The sequence below is a fragment of the Neodiprion lecontei genome, chromosome 7 (genome assembly GCF_021901455.1).
Source record: "Neodiprion lecontei isolate iyNeoLeco1 chromosome 7, iyNeoLeco1.1, whole genome shotgun sequence".
NCBI lineage: Eukaryota > Metazoa > Arthropoda > Insecta > Hymenoptera > Diprionidae > Neodiprion > Neodiprion lecontei.
In genome coordinates this window covers 23,403,313-23,425,013 of record NC_060266.1, presented here as the reverse complement: position 1 = coordinate 23,425,013, position 21,701 = coordinate 23,403,313, and the positions used below count along the sequence as shown (strand labels likewise).

General features: G+C 39.0%; 2 protein-coding genes and 1 long non-coding RNA gene across 3 annotated transcripts; 1 reads left to right on the top strand and 2 right to left on the bottom strand.

The window, feature by feature from the left end:
- Positions 1-32: 32 nt before the first annotated feature.
- Positions 33-8,772, bottom strand: LOC107224769 (mediator of RNA polymerase II transcription subunit 15). Its single transcript, XM_015664950.2, has 3 exons — positions 8,690-8,772; positions 3,438-3,655; positions 33-2,934 (listed from the first exon to the last, which is right to left on the bottom strand). The coding sequence occupies exons 1-3, from the start codon at positions 8,709-8,711 to the stop codon at positions 1,012-1,014; spliced, it is 2,163 nt and encodes a 720-aa protein (XP_015520436.2). The 5' UTR covers positions 8,712-8,772; the 3' UTR covers positions 33-1,011.
- On the top strand, positions 3,578-19,892 carry LOC124295298. The gene is made up of 3 exons (XR_006905201.1): positions 3,578-3,675; positions 3,726-3,930; positions 18,936-19,892. It is a non-coding gene; the product is annotated as an uncharacterized LOC124295298 (long non-coding RNA).
- On the bottom strand, positions 15,637-21,491 carry LOC107224773. The gene is made up of 4 exons (XM_015664953.2): positions 21,339-21,491; positions 19,909-20,145; positions 17,606-17,748; positions 15,637-16,624 (listed from the first exon to the last, which is right to left on the bottom strand). The coding sequence occupies exons 1-4, from the start codon at positions 21,432-21,434 to the stop codon at positions 16,525-16,527; spliced, it is 576 nt and encodes a 191-aa protein (XP_015520439.2). The 5' UTR covers positions 21,435-21,491; the 3' UTR covers positions 15,637-16,524.
- Between the last annotated feature and the right edge of the window lie 210 nt (positions 21,492-21,701).

The window sequence follows — 21,701 nt, the reverse complement described above, 5'->3', positions numbered from 1 at the left end:
TTTCATTCCGGAGGTAAAGTAAAACGCTGAAAACAGATTTTTAACAATTTTATTGGCAAACATTTTTTTTATAAGATATTTACAGACGTGTATCAAGTACGTTTATGTGTATAAATATAGTTTATTTTTCAAGTTTTCGGCAGCCTCACCGTGTACACAGGTTATATCCTTCCCCCCCATCTTCTCCGCGTGATTTCAGATAGTACAAAAATAGCGAAAGTTTATATAACTTATTACTAAAAGTTGATCGATAAAAAAAAAAAAAAAACAAAAATGAAATTAAAATAAACACACACATGATCTAAAATTAAAATAGAGTGTAAATAAAAATCGCGGAAAGAGAGCGAAAAAAGTTCTTTTCCCGCGAAAATAATGTGGCAGTTTGGTGCATAACATTGGTTTGCCTATATTATAATTTCATCTCTAGGTTGAAAAAAAAAAAATTCATTCGAATGTAAAATTGAAAGAAAATTGAGATTTGGTAGAGGAAAATTTTATTCAATCGCGAGTGAATGAAAATCTGATTGAACAAGGATATTCCCTCTTCTTGGGAATAAATTGTCTATAATTTATTTGGATGATCGAATGAATTTTTTTTTTTTTTTCATATTGTATTTGTGTCAAACTAAGGAAAACAAATGTTGTTTTCAGTTACAACTCATCGCCTCAAGTCAAAAAAGCGTAGTCTGCGGTCAGGTGATAAGTTTCCGATTTTTCTCTCAAAAATTGCGATAAATTCTAATCCAAATCCCATTCAAAATTTCTATAAAATTAAATTCCCGACGATCATGATTTTAAATCGATAATTATTTCGATACCCAGGTAACTGATGATCGACTAAGTTTTCGACGTAACGTTTCTTCGAACCTCTCGAGACTCAACCATCGCAATGAAAAACTTTTCGGAATATTGAAAAAAGAGAAGAAGCAAGCACCCAAATCAAGCAACCGCGGTGCGATAATTCCGTCCATCGAGATCGTATTTTCTACATATTATGCCGGTGAGATTTCTTCATTCCTTAGCGTCACTTATTTCGTCGCTCCTAAGAACGTAGAGGACCTTTTCGCTGGCGCTAGAATCGGTTTCTTCGGCTACTTGATGAAGCCTCTGCCTCCTGGCGGGCCTTCTCTGCGCGGCCGAGACCTGGGCCTCATCGTATCCATACTCGGGACTGCGTTGTTTCTTATAATAACCTACGGACGAGTTTTCGGGGTCAGGATATGCGGTTCTCTGCGCTGGTTTCGCTGGGGGAACCGGAGTGACGGAGTAGCCGGCGCTGATCAGAGCTGCGACATCCTCCTGAGTGAGGGACTGAGGCCCAGTCAAACTCGGGAGCCGTACGACTTGGGGACTGCTCTGCTGATCCTGCTCAATGATCTCCTCAATGGTGAGCGACTTGACGGGGGCCTTCTTGGCGATGCCGGACTGCGAGACGTAGATCGATGACTGGGGCTGGGCCTTGTACTTGTGGGCCTGACGGGGCTGGTTGACCTGTTGCTGAGCGTAGCTCTGCTCATCCTGGGCCTTGGGTGTCTGCGTTGAGCGAGGAACGTAGGAAGAAGCCGAGGTCGCGTACTTCTGGATCTGCTCGTTGGTGAAGTAGCTGTTGGGTGGGGGGAGTGGGACTGAGGTGGGGAGGAGGTACTGAACCACAGGGGCGTTTGGGTCCGTCTTTCGGGCCTCGGTCTGGGCACGCGCGGCAGCCTGGGCTTCGCCGTGGGCCTTGGCTCGAACCTGCTGCTGGTGCTTGTAGAGAGCCTCGGCCTGGGCCTGAGCCAGGGCCTGAGCTTGGGCCTGAGCGCGAAGCTGGTTGCGCTCTAGAGCGAGTGCGTTGCGGTGTGCGTCCTCCTGGGCCTTGACGTGGGCCTGTTGCTGGGCCTGAAGGTTGCGGATGGCATCAGCGTGGGCCTTGAACTCGGCAGCTTCTTGGGCCCGTCGGGCCGCCGCCGCCTCGGCATGAGCCTGAGCCTTCAGTTGGGCCTTCAGCTGGGCCTCGTGGTCGACTGGTCTGGGGTGGGCCTGCTCCTCAGCCTGAGCGGCAAGGTGGGCCTGTCCGGCTTCGCTGACGTGAGCCCCGTGCTGGATCTGCTCGAGCGCGTTCGTCTGCCGCTGTTGTTCGCTCCTCACTCGGGCCTCTTCGGCAATAACGGCCTGTCTGTGCTGTTCGTTGTTCAAACGGATCTGATCCAATGCCGACTGTTGATGCTTGTTGTGCGAAGCATGCGATATCCTCTGGAAGGCAAGTGCCTGGGCCTGAGCCTCAGCCTGGGCCTGAGCTATCGCTTGGGCCTCAGCCTGTTGCTGGAGAGCCTTGAGGTTCACCTGTTCTTGGGGATCCTGGTACCGTGGAGAGGGCCTGAAAGCCTTGGCCTGTTTGGGTTGATAGCGTGGGGCCTGGTACTGGATCTGGCTCACGTCTTCCTGGGTCTGATATGCCGCCTGGACCGACGGCTGCTGGTACCTTCCCGCACTGGTCTCGACATGGTACTGTTCCGGAAGCTGATCGGCGTAGGTCTGCTCAACGTATCTGGGTCCGGCCTCGGCAGGCCCGCGAGCCAGCTTGAACTCCTGGGCCTGATTAGCGGACACCAGCTGAAGGAGCTCTTGCTCGAAGGAACCGAGTTTGGGGTCCACGTAGGTCGGAGCGGCCGACGAGCTGGCTCCGTGTCGCGCTGCTTGCAGGGCCTCGGCGCGGGACTGAGCGTCAATTTGGGCCTGGATCTGGGCCGCCGCCTCAGCCTGGGCCAGTGCTTGAGGGTGGAGCTGGGCTCTGGGTCTAGGCGGGGCGACCGCCGGCACTCGAGAGTTTTGGTAGGCCTGCTGAAGTTGCTGTTGTTGTTTGGCGTAGGCTGGGAGTGGTCGACGGGCCTGAGGCTGTGGTGCTTGCTGGGTATGAGTGTACTGCTGAAGTAGGCCCAAGTATTCCGGTGTCAACTGAAAGGTCGAGGCAAAGGTGAGTCGCAAAGGTCATCGTTATTTATAAATCCTGCAGACGAAAGGTCTGCGAGTAAAAGTTCAAAATAATGAAAAAAATCATCCGAGAACGCGAGAACGAAGTAGGTACAAGATATCACCCGTAATCATTTCTGTCGCGGAAAAATAATCGACTAGTCAGAGAGAACTCAAGCCATTCCTACACAGTACTTCGCTACTCCAATGACACTCCGTTGGGAAGTGAACGTCTTTAAGTCGATTCCGTAGACGATGTGACCATACATGAGAGAAGAAAAAAAGTATCCATGCGCTCTATAAAAATACGCAACTTTTTGCTACCAAAGCGTTACGCTTCGCTGACAGACCGGTGATCAGCGAACAGTAACCCGAGTGAGGAAGTCGCTAGTCGCGAGGATTGCTCACAGTTGGGCATCCCAGTACATAAAACTAAACCTTCGCTCTGACCATTACAATAAAAAAACGAAATCTTTCAGCCAACGAACCTCTTGACTTTCGTCACCGTGTCTGATCACGTATTGACTTGGAGAGGCACCGTAGACGGCCGTTGCTGTTACCGGGGACCGTTTGGCCGGGTCCTTCAAGTCTATCTCGAGGAGCACGAGATCGTCGGGACTCGACGAACTCTTCTCTGCCGTAGCAGCGACGGATGAAGATGACGATGGACCGCTGCTTTCCTTGCCGGCGGAAACCGCCAACAGACCTGAGGACATTGAAACAGAAGTATGAACAACGGGTATTTACAACGGGTAATCGAATGTGTAACCGTTCAGCTTCTTTTTTCAGTTATCGTATCCTGCTCAATGCACAAATGCCAAACCGGATCACCGAGCGACCTTGCCTCAGGCAATTCGCTGACTCTGCTGTAAAGATCTCTTCGGGAGACTATCATTCCTATACTTTTCTCGTGAAGTTGAACGACGATCAGCTGATCAGCAATGGATCACGCGAGTACGTAGATCCAGTATCCGGTGAAAGGTGAGTGTTTCGTTCTCGAGTTACGACCGTTCGTTTCCGAGTGTTTTGACTGATCTTGATGATCAGGGTTCTTCTTAAAACGAGCGAAAGAGTCATGACGCGATGTAATTACACCATCGTGAGAAAATCCGAAGATCATAATTTGATCGAACATTTTCGTCGTGTACATAACGGCACACGCAGACACGAGCTCGGCTGAATCGTGACTCGAGAAAGGTCAGAGCTGTCTGACTTTTGTGCCGGAGTAAAGTTGACGGGTTCGTTCTTACCGATGGAGTGTTTCAGCTTTGTTACCCAATATCGAGAGTCCAGATTTTCTCTTGAATGAAGATCAACTCAAAACTTCCGATAGCCAGACGGTTGAGATCGGTCGATTGACTAAAAGTTCTCTCCGATTAGCGGCCTTAAAAATATGCAAATTTGTGCAACGAACTGCACGACTAGAACGTAAAGCGGTTCGGTATTACATGCAAAACGAGACTAAGGCGCCTCGGCTGTTATGTGGTCTGAGAAGACTTTCTCTAGTAGCGGTAAACAAGCGAATGTGTGGGTCATTTACGCCCAAGACTCTATCCGTTAGGCTGTTCACACGCACAAACGACTGGGAAAATATCTGGAGTAAACTCGCCTGCAAGGTTCGCACAACGAGTTCACATCCTGGTCAGGATTTAACACCGTGCAGGCTATGCGTTAAGAGATTGTGAACCGTCGTTCATTTTCGATCGAAATTTGCCTAATTCGACATCGCGGAAGTCGTTACACGCTCTTCGTTTTCCGTTAGACGAAGCGAATACCGGAGGATGTAATATCGTTAAGGAAACTATAACCCTCAGCTCGTTAGAGATGGGAAAAGATCTCGAGACAATACTAGTCTCATGGACTGCACGTAGTACCAGCCAATTATCGTAATTACACTATCTTCGTTAGCTGGTTTCATTTGCCTTCCTGTTTTCGAAAACTCGGTGCATTCTCTCAGAAAAATTTCACCTAAAGTCACGTGATACATTTTGCACATTAACGCGGTTATGCTTAAAAAAAAAAAATAACGTCTTTATTATACTTGTGACACGATCGAATCTTATTTTCCAAAGGTTACGGAGAACGTAATTTGGCCACTAGCAAATCGGCTTTAATGGCAAACAACTTTGCGATCGTAAAATAATGCTCGGTAATTGGTCGCAGAAGTCTGTAGGCACCCGTTTATTTAATCGCCTGCAATCTCGGGGTCCTCCAGATATCCAGCCTTCTATCTACTATCAAAACCTCTCACTGTAGCCAGCAGCTGGCTAACCACAAGGTCGCTGATTTGCCTCTACGTTATTACTCTTGCGAAATTTACCTTCGCGAATGCGGATTCATGCCGTCGTTTTTTCAAGGCGCAAATTCGATCTTCATTTTGTTCACAAATTTTTTTCTTTCTTCTAACTTGAAAAGAAAAGGAAAAACTGACGAAACTGTGGAATAAAGATTTGAGAAATGTGCCTGAAGCGACAAAGTGAGGAGAATCATTCTCTTCGAAACGAAAAAAGAAACTTTGTCTGTCAATGATTTTGAAGAAATTTACCAAAAACGTGAAGATTCTTGATTTCGTGGTTTTCAACCAGTGCTTCGGGTTAATAAGGGATTATTTCAGTATCGAATGGAGTTCGGTGAGTGAGATTTTGATTTTTGAAAAATGTCTAGGTACGGCAGATACTTCCTAGATCCTTAAATCCTCCGCCTTTACCGGAGACAGATGGAAATCAGTTCCGGTTTCGCAACGAGGCGCCGAGTTTGTGTAACCGTATCGCGAAAGAGAGAATCGCGAGTGATGTATGTAAGGCGTATCTCGGCAGGAGGCACGAGCCGTATCTTTGCAGGCTCGGATATTATACGTGAGTCCGTTCGAAGCCGAGAGTTACAGTTTGCAGGTTTCACTTTCCGCATCGTCTGTGCGCAACGCAGTGTTTCACCCTCGCAGGAGCCTTGTAGCGTTCGAATCGCCTCCGCGGCTCACGTCAGCTGCGCCGATATTTACGCCCGCCGCGTTTCTACCGCGCCCCGGAATTGCGATTAACCACCTCGTTTCTGGTTGGCCGAATTTTTTGTAACTCTACAAAGTAGAAAGACCCCGAGGCCAGCCGCCCAGATTCCGTTCCTCGATTCAAAGCATCGCAGCATTTTGTCTCGCAGTTAAAGTTACTCGAGGAACTTGGTTGGTCAAGAATTGACAATTTTTACTCATTTTTGTTGCGATTTAATCGGTCTTTGGCGATTTTTTACGGGCTGGGTATGAAGTTCCGAATTTGAAAAGTTTTGAAAACGTCAAATACCGTATTCTTTTTTTTTGTCGTAAACCTTGAAGTAAAGAAATTATACTTTGACGAGACTTGAAAGTTTCGGATTGTCCGAAACCCGACGCTCGTAATTCCAAAAGAGCGAAACTGAGAAAATTGAGAAATTAAAAACATCGAAATTCTGCATGGTCCAAGATTTTCAGTTCTGCTAATTTCTGGCTTGTTGAAATTTCACCACTTTGAATTTTCTTTGTTTCGGATTTTCGATATTTTTACTTCAACCCAGCCCCATTTTTAAATCATCATATCCGTGAGCTACGAAAAACGCTTAACAAGTATCGGAGTCGTGAACAAAAGCTCAGATATCGATGCTTCGTTTCCATCTACAATGGCATGTTTGATTTAGAAAATTATTTCCTACCAAATCACTGAAAAAGATTTTCATTCTGTTCACCGGTTTATTGGATAATAAAATTTTTTGACCGTGATCAATATTTATCCATCGTTCTAAATTTAATTATTTGGCGATACCAACATGTCAAAAACAAAGGTTTTGTTATGATAAAATAATATTCTAAATAAAATGAGCCATCGTAGAACGAAATCGAACGAATCTGCTAGATTTTTAAGAACTTGAAAAAGATTTGAAAGCACTGATATCTGAGCTTCATCCAAATGATTTCAGTGTTTTGTATTTTTATATTTTCAAAGAAATTTTCATAACCTACTACTAGAATAGTTTGATAAATAATCTATGTAACACTATCTCGTAACGAAATTCGTAGTAAGTATTTATTTTCGGACAATAAATTTCCTCAATCCTCATCTAACGATCACTCATTCAGCTAGAAGAACCGTGTGCACAAAACCGATCAACTTAGAAATCCTGAATTCCTTCGATGCATCCCGTTTCAACCTCTACGTTTCCGGTTTCGAGGATAAAAAGCAATTCGCAATAAAGCCGTGTTTATTTATAATCCTAGAGGTTTCCTGACTTTCAAGTTTTCCGCAACGAGTTGCAGCGATCAATTTCACCGGTCAATCGCTAATCGTGCCCATCGGCAACTCGAGTCGCATGCACTCCAGTCACGCAATAAAAATTGCGCAACATGCTTACCGTATCGCGTTATATACTGTACCTGTATTATTACAATCGCGTAAATTTTATTCCTCTATTACGCCTCTTTTATCATGCTCATCGAACAACAGAGCGCAGTCAACTTTGTCAAAACTAGGATTAGAAAATTATCGCGACAGCTCTCTTCGTTTATCTTTCATGTGTTCAAGTGTGTGGAATAAAAGAGAGAAGAAGTGATTAAACCGAAAAAAATTTATGATGCAAAGAGAGATGCGAAGAGAGACAGAGAGAGACAGAGAGAGAGTGAGAGCTGTAATTGCACCCTCCTTGCGACACGTCCGCACGATTCCATTCAGACCGTAATGATAGAGCTGATGTCGTTTTGCCATCCCCACTGGAGTGAATGCACACGAATACAATTTGCGACGCGGATGTATCCAACAATCTAATCACCGGTTGGAGACAAATGGCGCGGCATTTCTTACGCTGCAAGTATTGTAAAAATGGATATTTTCACTTTTCACCGAGGTCCGAGGGAGCGGAAGTAATAATTACATGTCGTTAGAAATCCGGGGCCCAAAATTTCGGAGCAGCGAGCCGATTCGTTGCGGAAATTTAATCATGCGGATTTATGTTATTTATGTTAGGTACATCCATATATGCAGCGTGTATAATTTATCAAAGCGTCTCGAACTCCGTACCAAGTCTCGGTGATCTTAAGACTCCTGGAAAGTCGCGTCGCGTTCGTCGAGTTGCAACATCGGTATAATAACTTTATAAATAACCGCCGCCATCCGATGGTAAAACAATGAAATGAAACTAGAAATCGAGCTCGATGCTCTGGATTTTCGAAATTTCTGTCGCAAGTTTTAAAATCCAAAGTCTCTGTCATTTTATAATATTACAGAATTGATATTACATTGAGTTTGATTTTGATGTTCCGTTTTGTTTCTTCAATTCGACGACAGAGAAATCAAATATTACGAAAAGTTATATGCGAAACTTTCCTGACACAGAACGGTTAAAAATCTCATTGTACAAGGTTTATTATTACTCTATTTTTTCCCTTTCTCTCTCTTTTTCTCATCTCTTCAAACAATAATAGCATCGCTCCCAGAAGAAAGAAATATGACTATAAAAAAAAAAAAAAATAAATAAACTATCAGATTCACTTTCACTCTGAACTAAATTCGTTGATAAAATCCGGTCACGGTCCGTTCTCACAAAAATCACCCTTGAATAATCCGAAAAACGAATTACTATATACATAATTAAGAATGAAAAAAAATAAATAAAAAGAAAAAAAAGCTATAAAAAATAAAAATAAAAATTGATCTGAACGTGGGGGGGAAAAAACAAATGGCGAATAAAATTATTTGACAGTAATTGGAGTAGAAACACTCACCTGCTAATACGAGTAGCCACATGGCGTGAATGTAAGTAAGGAATCCGCGGAGTGAATGTTGTCCTCAGACGAGTTCCTCGTCACTTTATAGACCTCAGGGGAAAGGCCGCGCCCGTATTCCTCCTTCAGGTGGGGTGCACGATTCCCTTTCTTATTTTCTTCACTTTTCATTTCATTTCATTTCGTTTCCTCTCGTTAATTTCTTGTCTTTATTCTAATTCTTTTTCTTTCTTAATTTTTATCCTCCTCTTTTCGGCGTTTCAAAGACCTCGGAGATCGATTAATAATATCGTTTCCAACCGCTCTTATTGTTAACCCTCCGCGGATCGTTATTCGATTATTTATTCACATCGATTGATCATTTTTTTTTTTTTTTTTTTTATCTTGAATATTCATATTCGTACTGAGATAATTCGCGAATATAGGATCGAACTGATTCGAATGGATCGTTGATTTTAATTGTAAATACATACGTGCTGTAGACTGGAGTGAAATCGAATCTCAGTTATTTATTCCTCGGCTCTGGGAATTGTTGTTTTAGACCCGGCGAACGACCCTGATTATGTCGTTTCAATAGCGACGGTGTAACGAAATACGTTCTATTGGAAGTTGTTTTATCTCTTGTGCGAATCATCTCAGCTTTTCTTGTTTTTTTTTTTTTTTTTTGTTTATATCCCCATTTTTTTTTTTTAGTTCAATCCTAAACTGCATTTTGCAATTCTGCAATGGCGTAACGTAACCGAAGGAATCACCGTTCGAAAAATTGCAGGAGACAAAAGTTTAAATAAAGAGAAACAAAGCGAACGAGCGACGACTACGTTCCTTAAATATTCACCGATAATTTACTTTCACGTACATCCTAGAATCACCGTTGCGCAATAAAAGAATCGACGTGTGCCGGTACGTGAGAATTTTGAAAATCGTTAACCTGCGATACGCCGAATTTAGACTTATTTTCTACTGAAAATCTTCTTGTGTTTAATCATAAAATGTTAATTCTATAAAATATATAAGAAATCATATAATGAATTACGTAGATCAAAATTGACGTAGTACTTTTATAATTTATAATGTGATATCTTGCATATTTTATAGAATTTTGAAAACAAGTTATGTAATAAATTGCACGCTGAATTCTGTCAAAATATTATGTAACATGAATATTTTCAGTAGGGATCCGAAATGATAAAATGGAAGTGACGGAGGAAAATTTCGAAGAGCTTTATAAATTGACAGACGTTTTACAAATCGATTTTCTGTTCTTCTACGAAATTTCCTTCTGTCAAGCGAACCCAAATTTCTTTATTACAATTTTCACGTGACTTGAAATCCCGAAGTTTCAGTTTCACGGAGGAGTTTAAGCAATTGGTAAATACCTTATCGTTAGACCTAGATTGCAAAATAGAACGTCCGTGAATTTATCGCATAACCGGCACTCAGCACCGATTACAAGGAGTCGAAACGCTTCCGTAACTTTGCGTTGAAAAATAATAAAGAAACGAATAAAAATCGTTAAATCCCTAGGCAAATTGCGACTGCTCTAAATCGAGCGACTTACCTAAATTGCTGTAATTGAATCTAAGAATCAATTCACGTAACGCGTTTCTCCTATCTAGTATTATAAACCTACGCAGTATTTCTTCTCTCCACTCAACTCCTGTCCATTCGTTTTCGTTTTTCTTCACCCTGCGTATTTTCGTCCTCGTTGCAAAATTAAATATTTTTTCAAAGATAAAAAAATGCTATCCGAATTCAAACTCGTTTAAATTCTCGTTCTCACCACCGTCAATCAATTGCGTCAGTCTCTTTAGCCGCCGCAAATAGACAAACGAGTCCTGAATCAACGTCCATACTTATCCTGCAACGCCGCTTTTCTCATGGCCAGATATCCTGGCAGGCTTCTCCTTGTCCTCGGAGCCGTTGCACGAACGCCTAGAATCTCACCCACACACCCGTATTCAACGATATTCGCACGAAGTACAGTTCTAGATTTTGCAGCTAGCATAACGCAAGTTCAGACTTACATACCTACGTAGGGAACTCCTTGGCTGCGGTGCAATGCACGTTTAGTTCGGGCGTGGGAAAGTGAATCGGTTCAAACTAACCGCCACTTTATTTCCACACACCCTAATAAAGGACGCGTCGCTCCGTTTTTTTTTTTTTTAAATTTTTTTCCTCTTCTTTTGTTGCAGCCAATTTTGTCTTCTCCGCAATACTCAAATCGACACATTTTTCAACGCAATATTTTTGCCTTAACTTCGTCACTCGGAGGTTTTTGGAATCACTGATCGAGAATCTGAAGTCGGAATTTGATAATTTCTAAATCCGAGATGGCGGATCCAATATGGCGGATGTAAAATCGAAAATGATATAAAAATTCGATCATTCTAGCAGAAACTTGATGCTCGGGGGTTTTCGGGGTCGCTGATTAAGAATCTGAAGTCAGAATTTATAAATTCTTGTGAAAGAGTGGTCCGGTATTACTATTTCCGACTCGATGATTCGAGCCGAAGATATTCTGAAATTATATTTTTTCCGTATTTTAATAGTCAGACGAAGTAACAAAGATCGTTTGAATTTGTAAATAAGCTGTGACGAGCCTAGGACATGGAAATTTTTCAGGCTGGGCGTTGAGTTGAACTCACTGTGATTGAAAAAGTTAAATAATATACATCGTCAGGATTACTCGTCTTGTTTTCTTTGTCAGACAGAGTATTACTTAATTGATTTTTAATTATTCTCCTTGATATATTATCGATACCTACTTTTAATTATCTTCATTACAGTATTTATTTTTTATCCAAATACTTTGACTTTCATACTAATTAGCATTATATTAACATATTTCGTCAGAAGAATACGGACTGCAAGATTTGTTTATTAATTTTTTTTTTATCTAAAATGTACCGACGTGTTTTTTTATCCTAATTAAAATCCACGTTTTTTTTTCTTTAAATCTTTTTCTCTACATTTTGAACCCGGAACTTTAGCTTAACATAAAATCGACTGTGCAGCCTTGATCCGATTGCGGTGAATAAAAATTGCGATTATTACGTCGACGATGTAATTAGCGAACGTGGAGTCGGAGAGAAATTAAGACTCGAGAAAACAAATTGATTAAACAAAAAAATAAATAAAAATAGTAGAAATAAATATATATATATATATATAACAAATCGAAACGGTAAATTCTTACATCTCCAAAAAATAGTGGTAAATATCAGTTTTAACCGTGAGACGAGTTTCGTAACGCGGAAATAGTAAATCGACCATTGCGTTTCTCAAACCTCTGTGACTTTCAGGTGAAAAGGTGATTTTATTTATTTATTTATTTATTTTTTTGTCCCCCTCTAATTATTATCCCTTTACTTTTATTCCTTAACCCCTGTTTTTTCGTTTCAATTCACAAAGAGGCATTGTTCGCGCTTTACGCGTATAATGTATAATATAAGACACAAAAGAAAATTCGCGTTCAAATAGTTCCTAGTACCTTTTATACGTATATCCATAGTTTAATACCGCGCTGCTTTCTAACAAGTCGTATGACTCAAGTGCAGCTGAATATACTCTCCTTTACAAACGCGTTATGACTTTAACAGTATCACAGGTACACGTATATATGCCACATCCTTATAACTTTATCCCGGTACCTTACCTACATTCACCAAGGCTCGCTGTGTGATCACCTTCTATGCTCGCGGAGACTACAACGTTTTATACAGTGATCGCTGACAATTCCGATCCCACAGTTTCAATCTGCGCGCGAAAAAGTAAGGAGAAAAAGAAAAAAAAAAAACAAACTAATACGGTACGTAGAAGAATTACGAGCATTGTAACAACAAAGTCGCGTGAAAGGATGACGCGAATAATAAAACACTTTCCATAGATGATTATTTTATTCCAACTACCTCTGCGTTCGATTTTCTGAACTTTTATTCACACGTTTCTATGCTCGTTATTCATATGCGGAAAATTCACTTTTCACACTATTCTCAATTTCTCCGTTTACTTATTCACGATTAATCCTGAACGGATCTAAGAAGCGTTCACCATTGTTTCTTTATCCGGGATATTATTGTTGTAAAGACGTAGAGATGGTGGAATCGTGCATGTTATCGCAAGACAAAATAAATAAAAGTACGTTGCGACGTGTGCGAATAATCTGTGATGAAAGTTTCCGCGCCTATCTATTGTTTTCTGTAAATTTATTCCTTCGGATTGAGGATACATTTTTTCCCCCCCTCTCTCTCTCTCTCTTTCTCTATTATTTTCTTTTTCTTCGGCGTAGCGGGCGTAAAAAAATTACGATCAGAATCGGATGATCAGCGACGAAGGAATTCCACAAAATTGAAAAACAATTTTTCGGACAGTTTAAATTTCCAAGATTTAGCAAAAGTGGTTAACCTGTGATTAGATGATATTTCGGAATATTGAGAAACGATTTTTAGTCAAGGATAATTGCTGGGAGTTCAGGCGGGCTTCTCTGTCACTCGGAATCGCAATAGCAGCTTGTAATTACGTGTCGCAAACATAACAAACTAACGTACAACAAGTAACAATTAGTAAGTCCGTAAAGTAACGTGAACGTAACGAGTAGGCGGTTTGGATTTTTAACCGTATTATTCCGCGCAGCTTAGGAAACTTTTTCTTTTTTTCTCTCTTTTCCTCTTCATTGTTTTTCCCACTATCTTTTACGTCTCTTCTTCTATTTTCGTTCAACGGTAGAACAAAGATACGCCGGTAATCCGGGATTAGCTAAGAGGCTTGCTAAATGGCTGAGGATATTATATCTAAAAGCAGTAAGAACTGACAAACAGGTAGTGGGATAAAATTAAAAGTTAGAAATAAGAGAGAGAGAGAGAGAGAGAGAGAGAGAAGTAGAAGATAAGAATTAAAAAAAAAAAAAAAAATTTTTATTCCTCTTCGCTTGCACTTTAATTAATCTTGTATGTTTTCTGTGTGGAGTAATATTTTAATCCTGGCTCGATCAATCCACCGTTACCGGATACAGCTTTCATGATTAATTAAGAGAAGGAAATGAAAAAGAAAAATAAAAATGGTATGAAAGTTTTACGAATACCGCCGGCAAAGATCGTTCGATGAATTTTTATCGCACGTGTAATTTCTGTGTTATACGATAAAAAATTTTATTTACACACCGTGTATTGCGATGCATTAAGATTTGATTGAACGAAAGGAAATGCCGTTCAGTATTTCGCATGAATTTACCTCGTCCAGCGAAATTGATTTAACCTTCTCTAAAGCAAATTTTATTAAAATTTGAACAAATCAGCAAAGAGAGAGAAGAAAATAAAAAAATAAAACATTCTCTTGCGTTAACGTCGATATTCGCTAATAATATTTGGTCTTGCAATCAACAAGCCGTGTCTATTTTTTTCTTCCTAATTATTAACGTGCAATGTTATTTTTGTACTCCCCCCCCGCCCTAAAAAATTCCGAATCGTCATTGTTGCTGCAAGTCGAATGTATCAGCCAGGTGTGAGAAACGGTTCGACTTAAAGAGCGAGTTGGCTTATTCCATGTATTACGTACCGTACCATGAGGTATATTATGCAAAATCCGGTACGTACTGCTAAGACACGATATGTAAAGAATTTGCGCAAACTCCCCGCATTGTCCGCGAGAATTTTCATTCTTTTACGTGTAATTCTTTCTTTTTTTCTCCTCTCATTCAACTTGTATTCTCATCTACTTGTGTATCGTTAGATAATTATAGAAATAATTATACGTACAGGGGGAAACAAAAAATCTTGTAACAACTTCTACAAAATCTGTGAAATATCGTTCGTGGTCGAAAGAATGATCTGTTCTCACATTATTACTATTGTTATTGTAATTATGATTATGATTATGATTATTATTACTGTGTTTCTTTTTTCTCGTTGCGTATTTCAGACAGACGATTCTCTTTCGAACGTCCTTGACTTTAAATCGATTTCAATTCTTTTTAATAAAAAAATATTTTCACACGTGTGGGAATCTCCTCGATCGTTATCAAAAAAAAAACAAAAATAAATAAATAAAATAAAAAAATCAAGTCAATTCCGAATGGTTCGAATTTTTTAACTACGTGAGTTAATATTTATCATCTGTCCTTATTTCGGTCAAATTTTCGTCCATCGAAGTTGGTTGTTTTTTCTCAGAAGGCGTCAGATTTTTAACAGACATTCAATATTTACTTTTATTTCAAAATTTATTCGTTTATTTTTCCGCGCTTGTGTAAATTTGAAACACACGCTAACTAATCGTTTGCCATTTGTAATTTTAACCGTATATTTATACCTAGAAGTTATTCTGCTTTCGTCGTAAAAGCGTAATGTATAATTACAAGAGACTTCAATTTCGCAATGAGTGTTTACCCGATTCCTGGGAATTGATGTACTCGTTTGATGGCAGGGGGATAATTAGCGGTAAACGTGCCGTTTTTTTTTTTTCTATATGTCTATAACTATTCGGTGATGCTCTCTAATTGCAGTCAACGTAATTTTCAGTACCTGCTATTTAACTTGAAAACTTTTACTGATTTCACGATCGTATAAGAAACAAAGATTTTTTCTACTATTATTTAGTCTCGTGGAAATTATTATTCTTCAAAAACAATGCCTTAAATCAAACGATCGTATTTAAATCAGAAGTAAAACGAACAACTGTTGAAATGATTTGACAGTGAACAAAGCTTGGCAACTTTTGTTTTCATTTGTTTCGTTTCCTTTTATTTTATAGCATAAGTTCGTCACGTACATGGTTTAATCTTAAATTTGCGGAAATATATCAAAATTGAAATGAGAGAAAAGATATGAGCTTTATTTTCGTTGTGTTAATCAATCCGAAGAAATTAATAATAGACATCCAATTCTGCTGGATAAATTTTTTTTATTCATACATAATGTTGCGATCAAACATATGGAATAGTTGGAACAATATTGACGATAAAGATTTTATTCATCGCGATTATACGATATCAAAAGTAACATTAATACGCTCATCTTTTTTTACAAATTGTAAATGATCTATGATAATATCGTGACAATAAATATAGCCTGGGTAAATATATTAAATCTGTACATAAAATATGATAACTGCAGTACGTACGTACGACTGTTTCAGGAATATCGGTGAAAACGGTGACTTTCTGAATAATGTATTATATACGTTATATATTAAATACGAGTGGTGGAAATTTGAGAGCAAAGAGATTCGGTCCACCGATTTCACACGAGTTTGCTGAAATCAGCCTACATTATAAAATTATACGCTTACGAGTTATGTGTGTATATAGTTGTGTATATGTGTAATAATATATAGCATTACGTAGCCTCACAATCGATACTTATCAATACGTATTTCTAATTACATACTCTTAAAGACAAATGTTCAGGGTTGCCATATAAATAATGCGTGAATAATTGGAATGATTTATGCGATGGTAATATTTTATAAACCAAGCGAATGAATAGTAGTTTCAAAGCCGGTCTCGTTTCATCCGAAAGTGCAAATTATTGCACAAAAAGTTCGGTAACTTTGCGGAAGAGAAAGAATTAAAAAAAAAACAAATAAATAAATAAATAAAAATACACGGGCAGATTTTTGCACGATTTAAGACGAAGCGAGGGTTAGTATAAAAAATACCTTTCACCTCATGTTAGAAAGAAGAAAAAAATATCGATATCTTGTTTCGCAAAATCTTTGTCCGGTTTGCTAGCCATTTGTCAATTTTAAACGCGTCGTATTAAACAGTTGCCAAGTTTCGTAAATATCGATAAAAAGTTGATCGTCTTGTTCACGATTTTTCAATATTTGTTTTGTTTAACTGTTTAAAAAATTGCGATCTTGAACTTATCCTGATGCGGTTGCGATTCCTCTTCCGGTTTCTTTTTCGGGACGAACGGGTTTTTCGTTGGATCCAAATTCAGGCTGAAATTTGGTGAATAATTGATGAATGAACGAATGTGTAATATTTTTTTGATATATATATATATATTGTATTATTATGTAATTTGCGGCAACATACGCGCGTTATCCTATGTATGTAAAATCTGGGCTGCAGCTCACTTTGCAAGGTTACGAAACCGATCTATATAAAACTCGGATAGATACGTGCTTTGATCCCAACGAAATAGAAAGTCACATTTAAACTACATTCACAGCTCGTTTTACACGCGTGTATATATCGAGTCCAGTTTCACAGCCGTAACAATAAGTCGCGCAATCAATGAGCATGATTAAAAGCGAATTTGCACTAAACCGCAGAAAAGTTTTTGCATTCCTTGCCTTATATTACTTGGGCACACTTTTATTTTCAATTATTTTCAGACATGCCGATATATTCTGGTTGAGAGATTATTCACGGAGTGAAATGAAATCATTTGAATATTTGCACAGACAAAATATGTATTCAAATAAGGCTTCAACGTCAATTTGTCGTAGCACAAGCATCAAATTTTCGCAAGAGATACAAAAAAATATAGCAACAGCGATCGTAATAAGAAAGAATAGTAACGGATACCAGACTTTCCGTTAACAGCTAGAAAACTAATTTTCATTTTCTATCTAGAACTATATTTTGTCGATTGTGGTAAAAAATGAAAATATTCAAGGACTGAGCGGTAACCGGAACTAAAAATTCCTCTCAGTGTACTTTTCGAAACTTTGCTCTATCGTGACTTGAATTTCACGGAATAGTGCATTTCGGAACTTTGAACCGTCGGCTTTCGGACAATTCGAAACTTCGTTGTTTCTCCAAAGTTTGATTTCTTTACTTCAAGTTTCACCGCAATATGATTCACAAATTAGGCGCTCTCGGAACTTTTCAAAATCGGAACTTCAGCCCCTCCCAAAAATTTGAAGTAAAAAAATTCCACCAACCACTCGATAATCCACAATAAATTTATTTACCTGTACAGAGAAGGCGCGTCCGCGCAATTAACTTTGTACCACCAATCGCAGGCAAATTCATGCTGGTTGAACAGGGTTCCATTCGTGCAAAGGAATGAGGCACCCTGGTGTCCCTCTCTTCCATCGTGACAGACGTGATATGCCTGGGGGGCGGGGGATAAAATATTATGATCTAGAGTTTTAGTCCCGTGAATTGTGCAAGTTGTATTATATTCAGCCAGCAGGATCCGAACGCTGAGAGAGACATCGAAGCCGGTACGAGGTGTCACTTATCACGACACGTGTAATATCAGTCTGTTCGCAATTCGGAACGCGCGTGAAAGGCATCCATTATTATTAAATATTACAATCTCTTAGACACCTGCGTTAGCGTGAAACGAACAAACTCCGTAAATCCGACTCCATCGTATGCGATCAGATTGATTTGCAGCCTTGATCCGCGTTTTTTGGAACATTTATTTCTCTCATTTAGTCTTCGCTTTGTTTCGAGCGATAGCGGATGTTTGTTTTTTGCAAAAATATATTTTGTATTCGTATGTTTAATACAAATGTTCCAAAACTGCGAATGACAATATTGACAATTTGTTTCTTTGTTTTTTTTTTTTTTTTTAGGATTATTTGTCTTCCTCTTTTTTGTGAAGCGCAGGATGAAATTTATCTTGCGAAAATGCAAAATTCCAAATTGCCTCAAATAATATGTACAATACTTGGTTGTAATTTGATCGTAATCGCAGAACGATTCGGTTAATCTGAACCATAAAATCACATTGAAGCGAGATAGACGACAGTTGAATATGTGATATGTGCAATTCATATCGTATTCGCAGAATAGATCATTTTTCAATCGCAATATTTTTGGTACGTGTGATAACGACAACAAAGATTATCGGGTAACGAAAATTCTTTGCATTTAATTTACGAAAATCAAATGCGAAGAGAAAAATAGATTATTACTGCAACCTAATGTATAATTTATTAATTATCTACGGTTTTAAATCTACGTTATTAAAATAACAACCATAAAAAAAAAAATAAAAAAAATGAAATTACATCCAAAAATAGAAAAAACTATTTGCTATCTTGACAATCAAATGAAAAACTACGGTACAGTGAAAATTCTCGACCTCTCAGATAAAATAAAATACAACTTGTTTTGCTTTCAGATTTTCAATCATCATTTCAAACAGTTTTGAAACACTCCATTGGTTTAATTTTTATCCACACGAAGAGTGTTTGATTATAAAATACGCGTTGGCCTGATTGTGAGGCATGTTTTACGGCTCTAATTAAGATTGCACAAGATATTGCTCATCTCAATTTTCCATTACAGCTCTGCCCTGGGGAAGCAGCAGAGTATTGATCAAGTTAATGATTGCAGTCGAAGAGCATCTCTAAGCCGTACAGCGATCAAGTAAATCCTCCGAAAATAAGGTCAGGATGTCACGTCAAAGATGTGATTGAAAATTTACTATCTCTTCTTGCTTTTTCTTTTTCTTTTTCTTTTTCTTTTTCTTGTGGTGCAATGTTAAGGCTGCCGATAGCGTTTCAAATTGTTTTATTGTGATCAGATATTCTCTTTGTACAGAGGGAAAATTATCTAACGTGTGAGCTGTCAAATATGCGCAAGCGTGCGGTTTGAATTTCAAATCGAGAATTCTGTTGCATGTGTAGCGGAGAAAGAAAAAACGAAAGAAAAAAAACGAGCTTAAAAAAGCTTGCGTAATTAGAAAATGTCTTTTACACAAAATTTGTTACAAAATGCGTTTGATTGTATACGAATCTAAAATCGTTGTGTTTTACGTCCGAGGAATTGAAGTAAGATGAGGAAATGACCTTAAGGAGAATTAATAAAGCTTAAATAGCTATATAAAAATTCACCCAAGTGATTTCGAAAATATGTTTAATTGTATTTGAATTTGATTTTGAAATCTTTGATATTTGATCCGAAGCGGTAAAGTAAAACAAGAAAGTAATGGAGAGAAGCTTTAAAAAAGCTTGTGCAGTTGAAACGAAATGTTTACTTAAGGTGTATCTCAATGTATATATTTCACTGCTTTCGAATCCAAATTCTTCAAGTTTTTGACCTGAAGCAGCGAAGCGAAGCAGGAAAACAATCAAGAGAAGGTTTAAAAAAGTTCGCAAGCTCAAAACAAATTTCACCCAGGGTGTGGCGTGAAATGTGTTTCACTACACTTGAATCAAAGATTTTGAACATCTAGTCTGAAGCAGTAAAATAAATGGAGAAAAAAATGTAAATGAGTTTGAAAAAAAGCTCGCGTAACTAAAAAATATTTTTTCATCACCTGGCAGCCTGTTTCAACATTAGCGTACATTCCAGGTGCGTACGGAACGTGGGCGCATGAAAAACTGGTCGGAGGAACCTTGTGAAAGATGGGATAATCCACACCGGGAATCCCGGGAATCTTGCTGAAGTCCTGCTCGCTCTTTTTTCGCGGTTCCTCGACAACTATCGGACGATGGTGTGAAACCACCGGCTGGAAATTTTGGTAGCCATTGTAGCCAACGTCGATGGCGCGGTGCTGCAAATTCGGAAGTTTGAGTCAATTGCTTTTTTCACTGGAAATATCTTATTTGTTAAAGTTAGTAAAAACTGTTTGTAAAATCACGGGTCGTTTGAACGCAGCGCTTAAAAAATTTTCCCTGAAATCTAAATATTAAGAAAATTTTTTTCGTCTTGAAATCGGATAACGGGCTATTCTAAATTTCCCGGCAAATTTTGAAAACGAAATGAAATTTTGAAGAGAATTCTTCTCCTGCCGGAAAGTTGACAAGTTTTTGGATGGAAAATTAATCTAGGGCAGTGAAAAATCGCAGAAAATTGGCATCGATCGATTTAGAAAATTTAAAATATTGTTACAAAGGGTGAAATCACCCGTTTTGCCCCCTCTTTAATGATCTAGTAGTCAGCATAGATAAAAGACGTTTATAAACCTCTTATGTCTTTAAAAAGAATAAGGTTGCTGCGCCAACCGATATTATTGTAAAAACAGTCTTGTTTCAGACTTTAAACAAGAAACACGTATATTGCATTAAAAGCATTTATCACGATATTTTTGTTCACGCCTTTGATTTGATAATAAGTAAACTCGCGGATCCATATTTTATTAACGTAACGCCTAAATCGTTACAATATAAAAAACAAATCGCCCTCTTATTAGAAACGCTTCTAATTACTTTCTAAGAATTTTCTTTAAATATCATTTAATTTTAAAAATTTCACGTGCAAGTTAGAATAGCTCGTTATCCGATTACAAAAAAAAAAGAAGCCAACAAATTTCGTAATATTTAGATGAAAAATAAAAAAAAAAAAATAAAAGAAGTACCGTAAAATGTACAAGAAAATCTGTGGTACGAGCAACTATTTAATGTGATCAATGTCGATACTGAATTTTCCGGTGATCGCAACGTTAAATTTGTTTGTTGGTTTAGTTGAATGCGTTCATTTTTTTTTTTTTTTTTTTTTTCAGCGAGACGAGTCGTCGCCATTAATTCGTCGTTTCAATAACATCAAATTATTGCAGCATAATGGAAAAAATACCATTAATGTATGTCAGATTTTTTAGTCACAATTGGAAAGGAATATTTATTTTGTACTTGACGGAAGCAAGTTCTATTTCATTTACTGTAAGGGAGTAAGAATAGCGAATAAGTGTACGGCAGCGATCGTTGGATTGAAAATAGTGAAATTGATGATAAATTGGGAAATTCTTACCTCTGGAAATCCGGCCGACGTAGCATCGAGGATCGCTGCAAGGACGAGGACCACGCCGATCGCTTTGGCCTCTCCATTCCCGTGCCACCTCGCCATTCTGCGAAGAGTTTGGTACTGCCGATGCCGGAGTTGGTCCAGCTTCCGTTGAAACAGCCTCGCCGTGTTCCCCAGCTGTGAAATTATGTCACAGAGAAAGTCTCCATCCCCCACCCCGAAAGGCCAAGCTGCCCCTGGGCGAACGGCGCGAGACGTGTTATTACATTGTATAACTCATTTCGATTCTCTCGTTATATCCGAGTGTCGTAGAACAGCTCGGAATTCACCCTCGGGCGCAAAAATTAAAACAAGTGGGCTTATGCAGGC

What these genes read in the sequence shown, in the direction of transcription:
- LOC107224769 (XM_015664950.2), bottom strand. Translation starts at nt 8,711, where the DNA reads ATGTGGCTACTCGTATTAGCAG. An exon ending in GTGGCTACTCGTATTAGCAG is followed by an intron (nt 3,656 to 8,689) that starts GTGAGTGTTTCT and finishes CAATGTCCTCAG; the next exon opens with GTCTGTTGGCGGTTTCCGCC. An exon ending in ACGGTGACGAAAGTCAAGAG is followed by an intron (nt 2,935 to 3,437) that starts GTTCGTTGGCTG and finishes TCGACCTTTCAG; the next exon opens with TTGACACCGGAATACTTGGG.
- LOC107224773 (XM_015664953.2), bottom strand. Translation starts at nt 21,434, where the DNA reads ATGGCGAGGTGGCACGGGAATGGAGAGGCCAAAGCGATCGGCGTGGTC. An exon ending in CGTCGGCCGGATTTCCAGAG is followed by an intron (nt 20,146 to 21,338) that starts GTAAGAATTTCC and finishes CCGAATTTGCAG; the next exon opens with CACCGCGCCATCGACGTTGG. An exon ending in ATGTTGAAACAGGCTGCCAG is followed by an intron (nt 17,749 to 19,908) that starts GTGATGAAAAAA and finishes CCCGCCCCCCAG; the next exon opens with GCATATCACGTCTGTCACGA.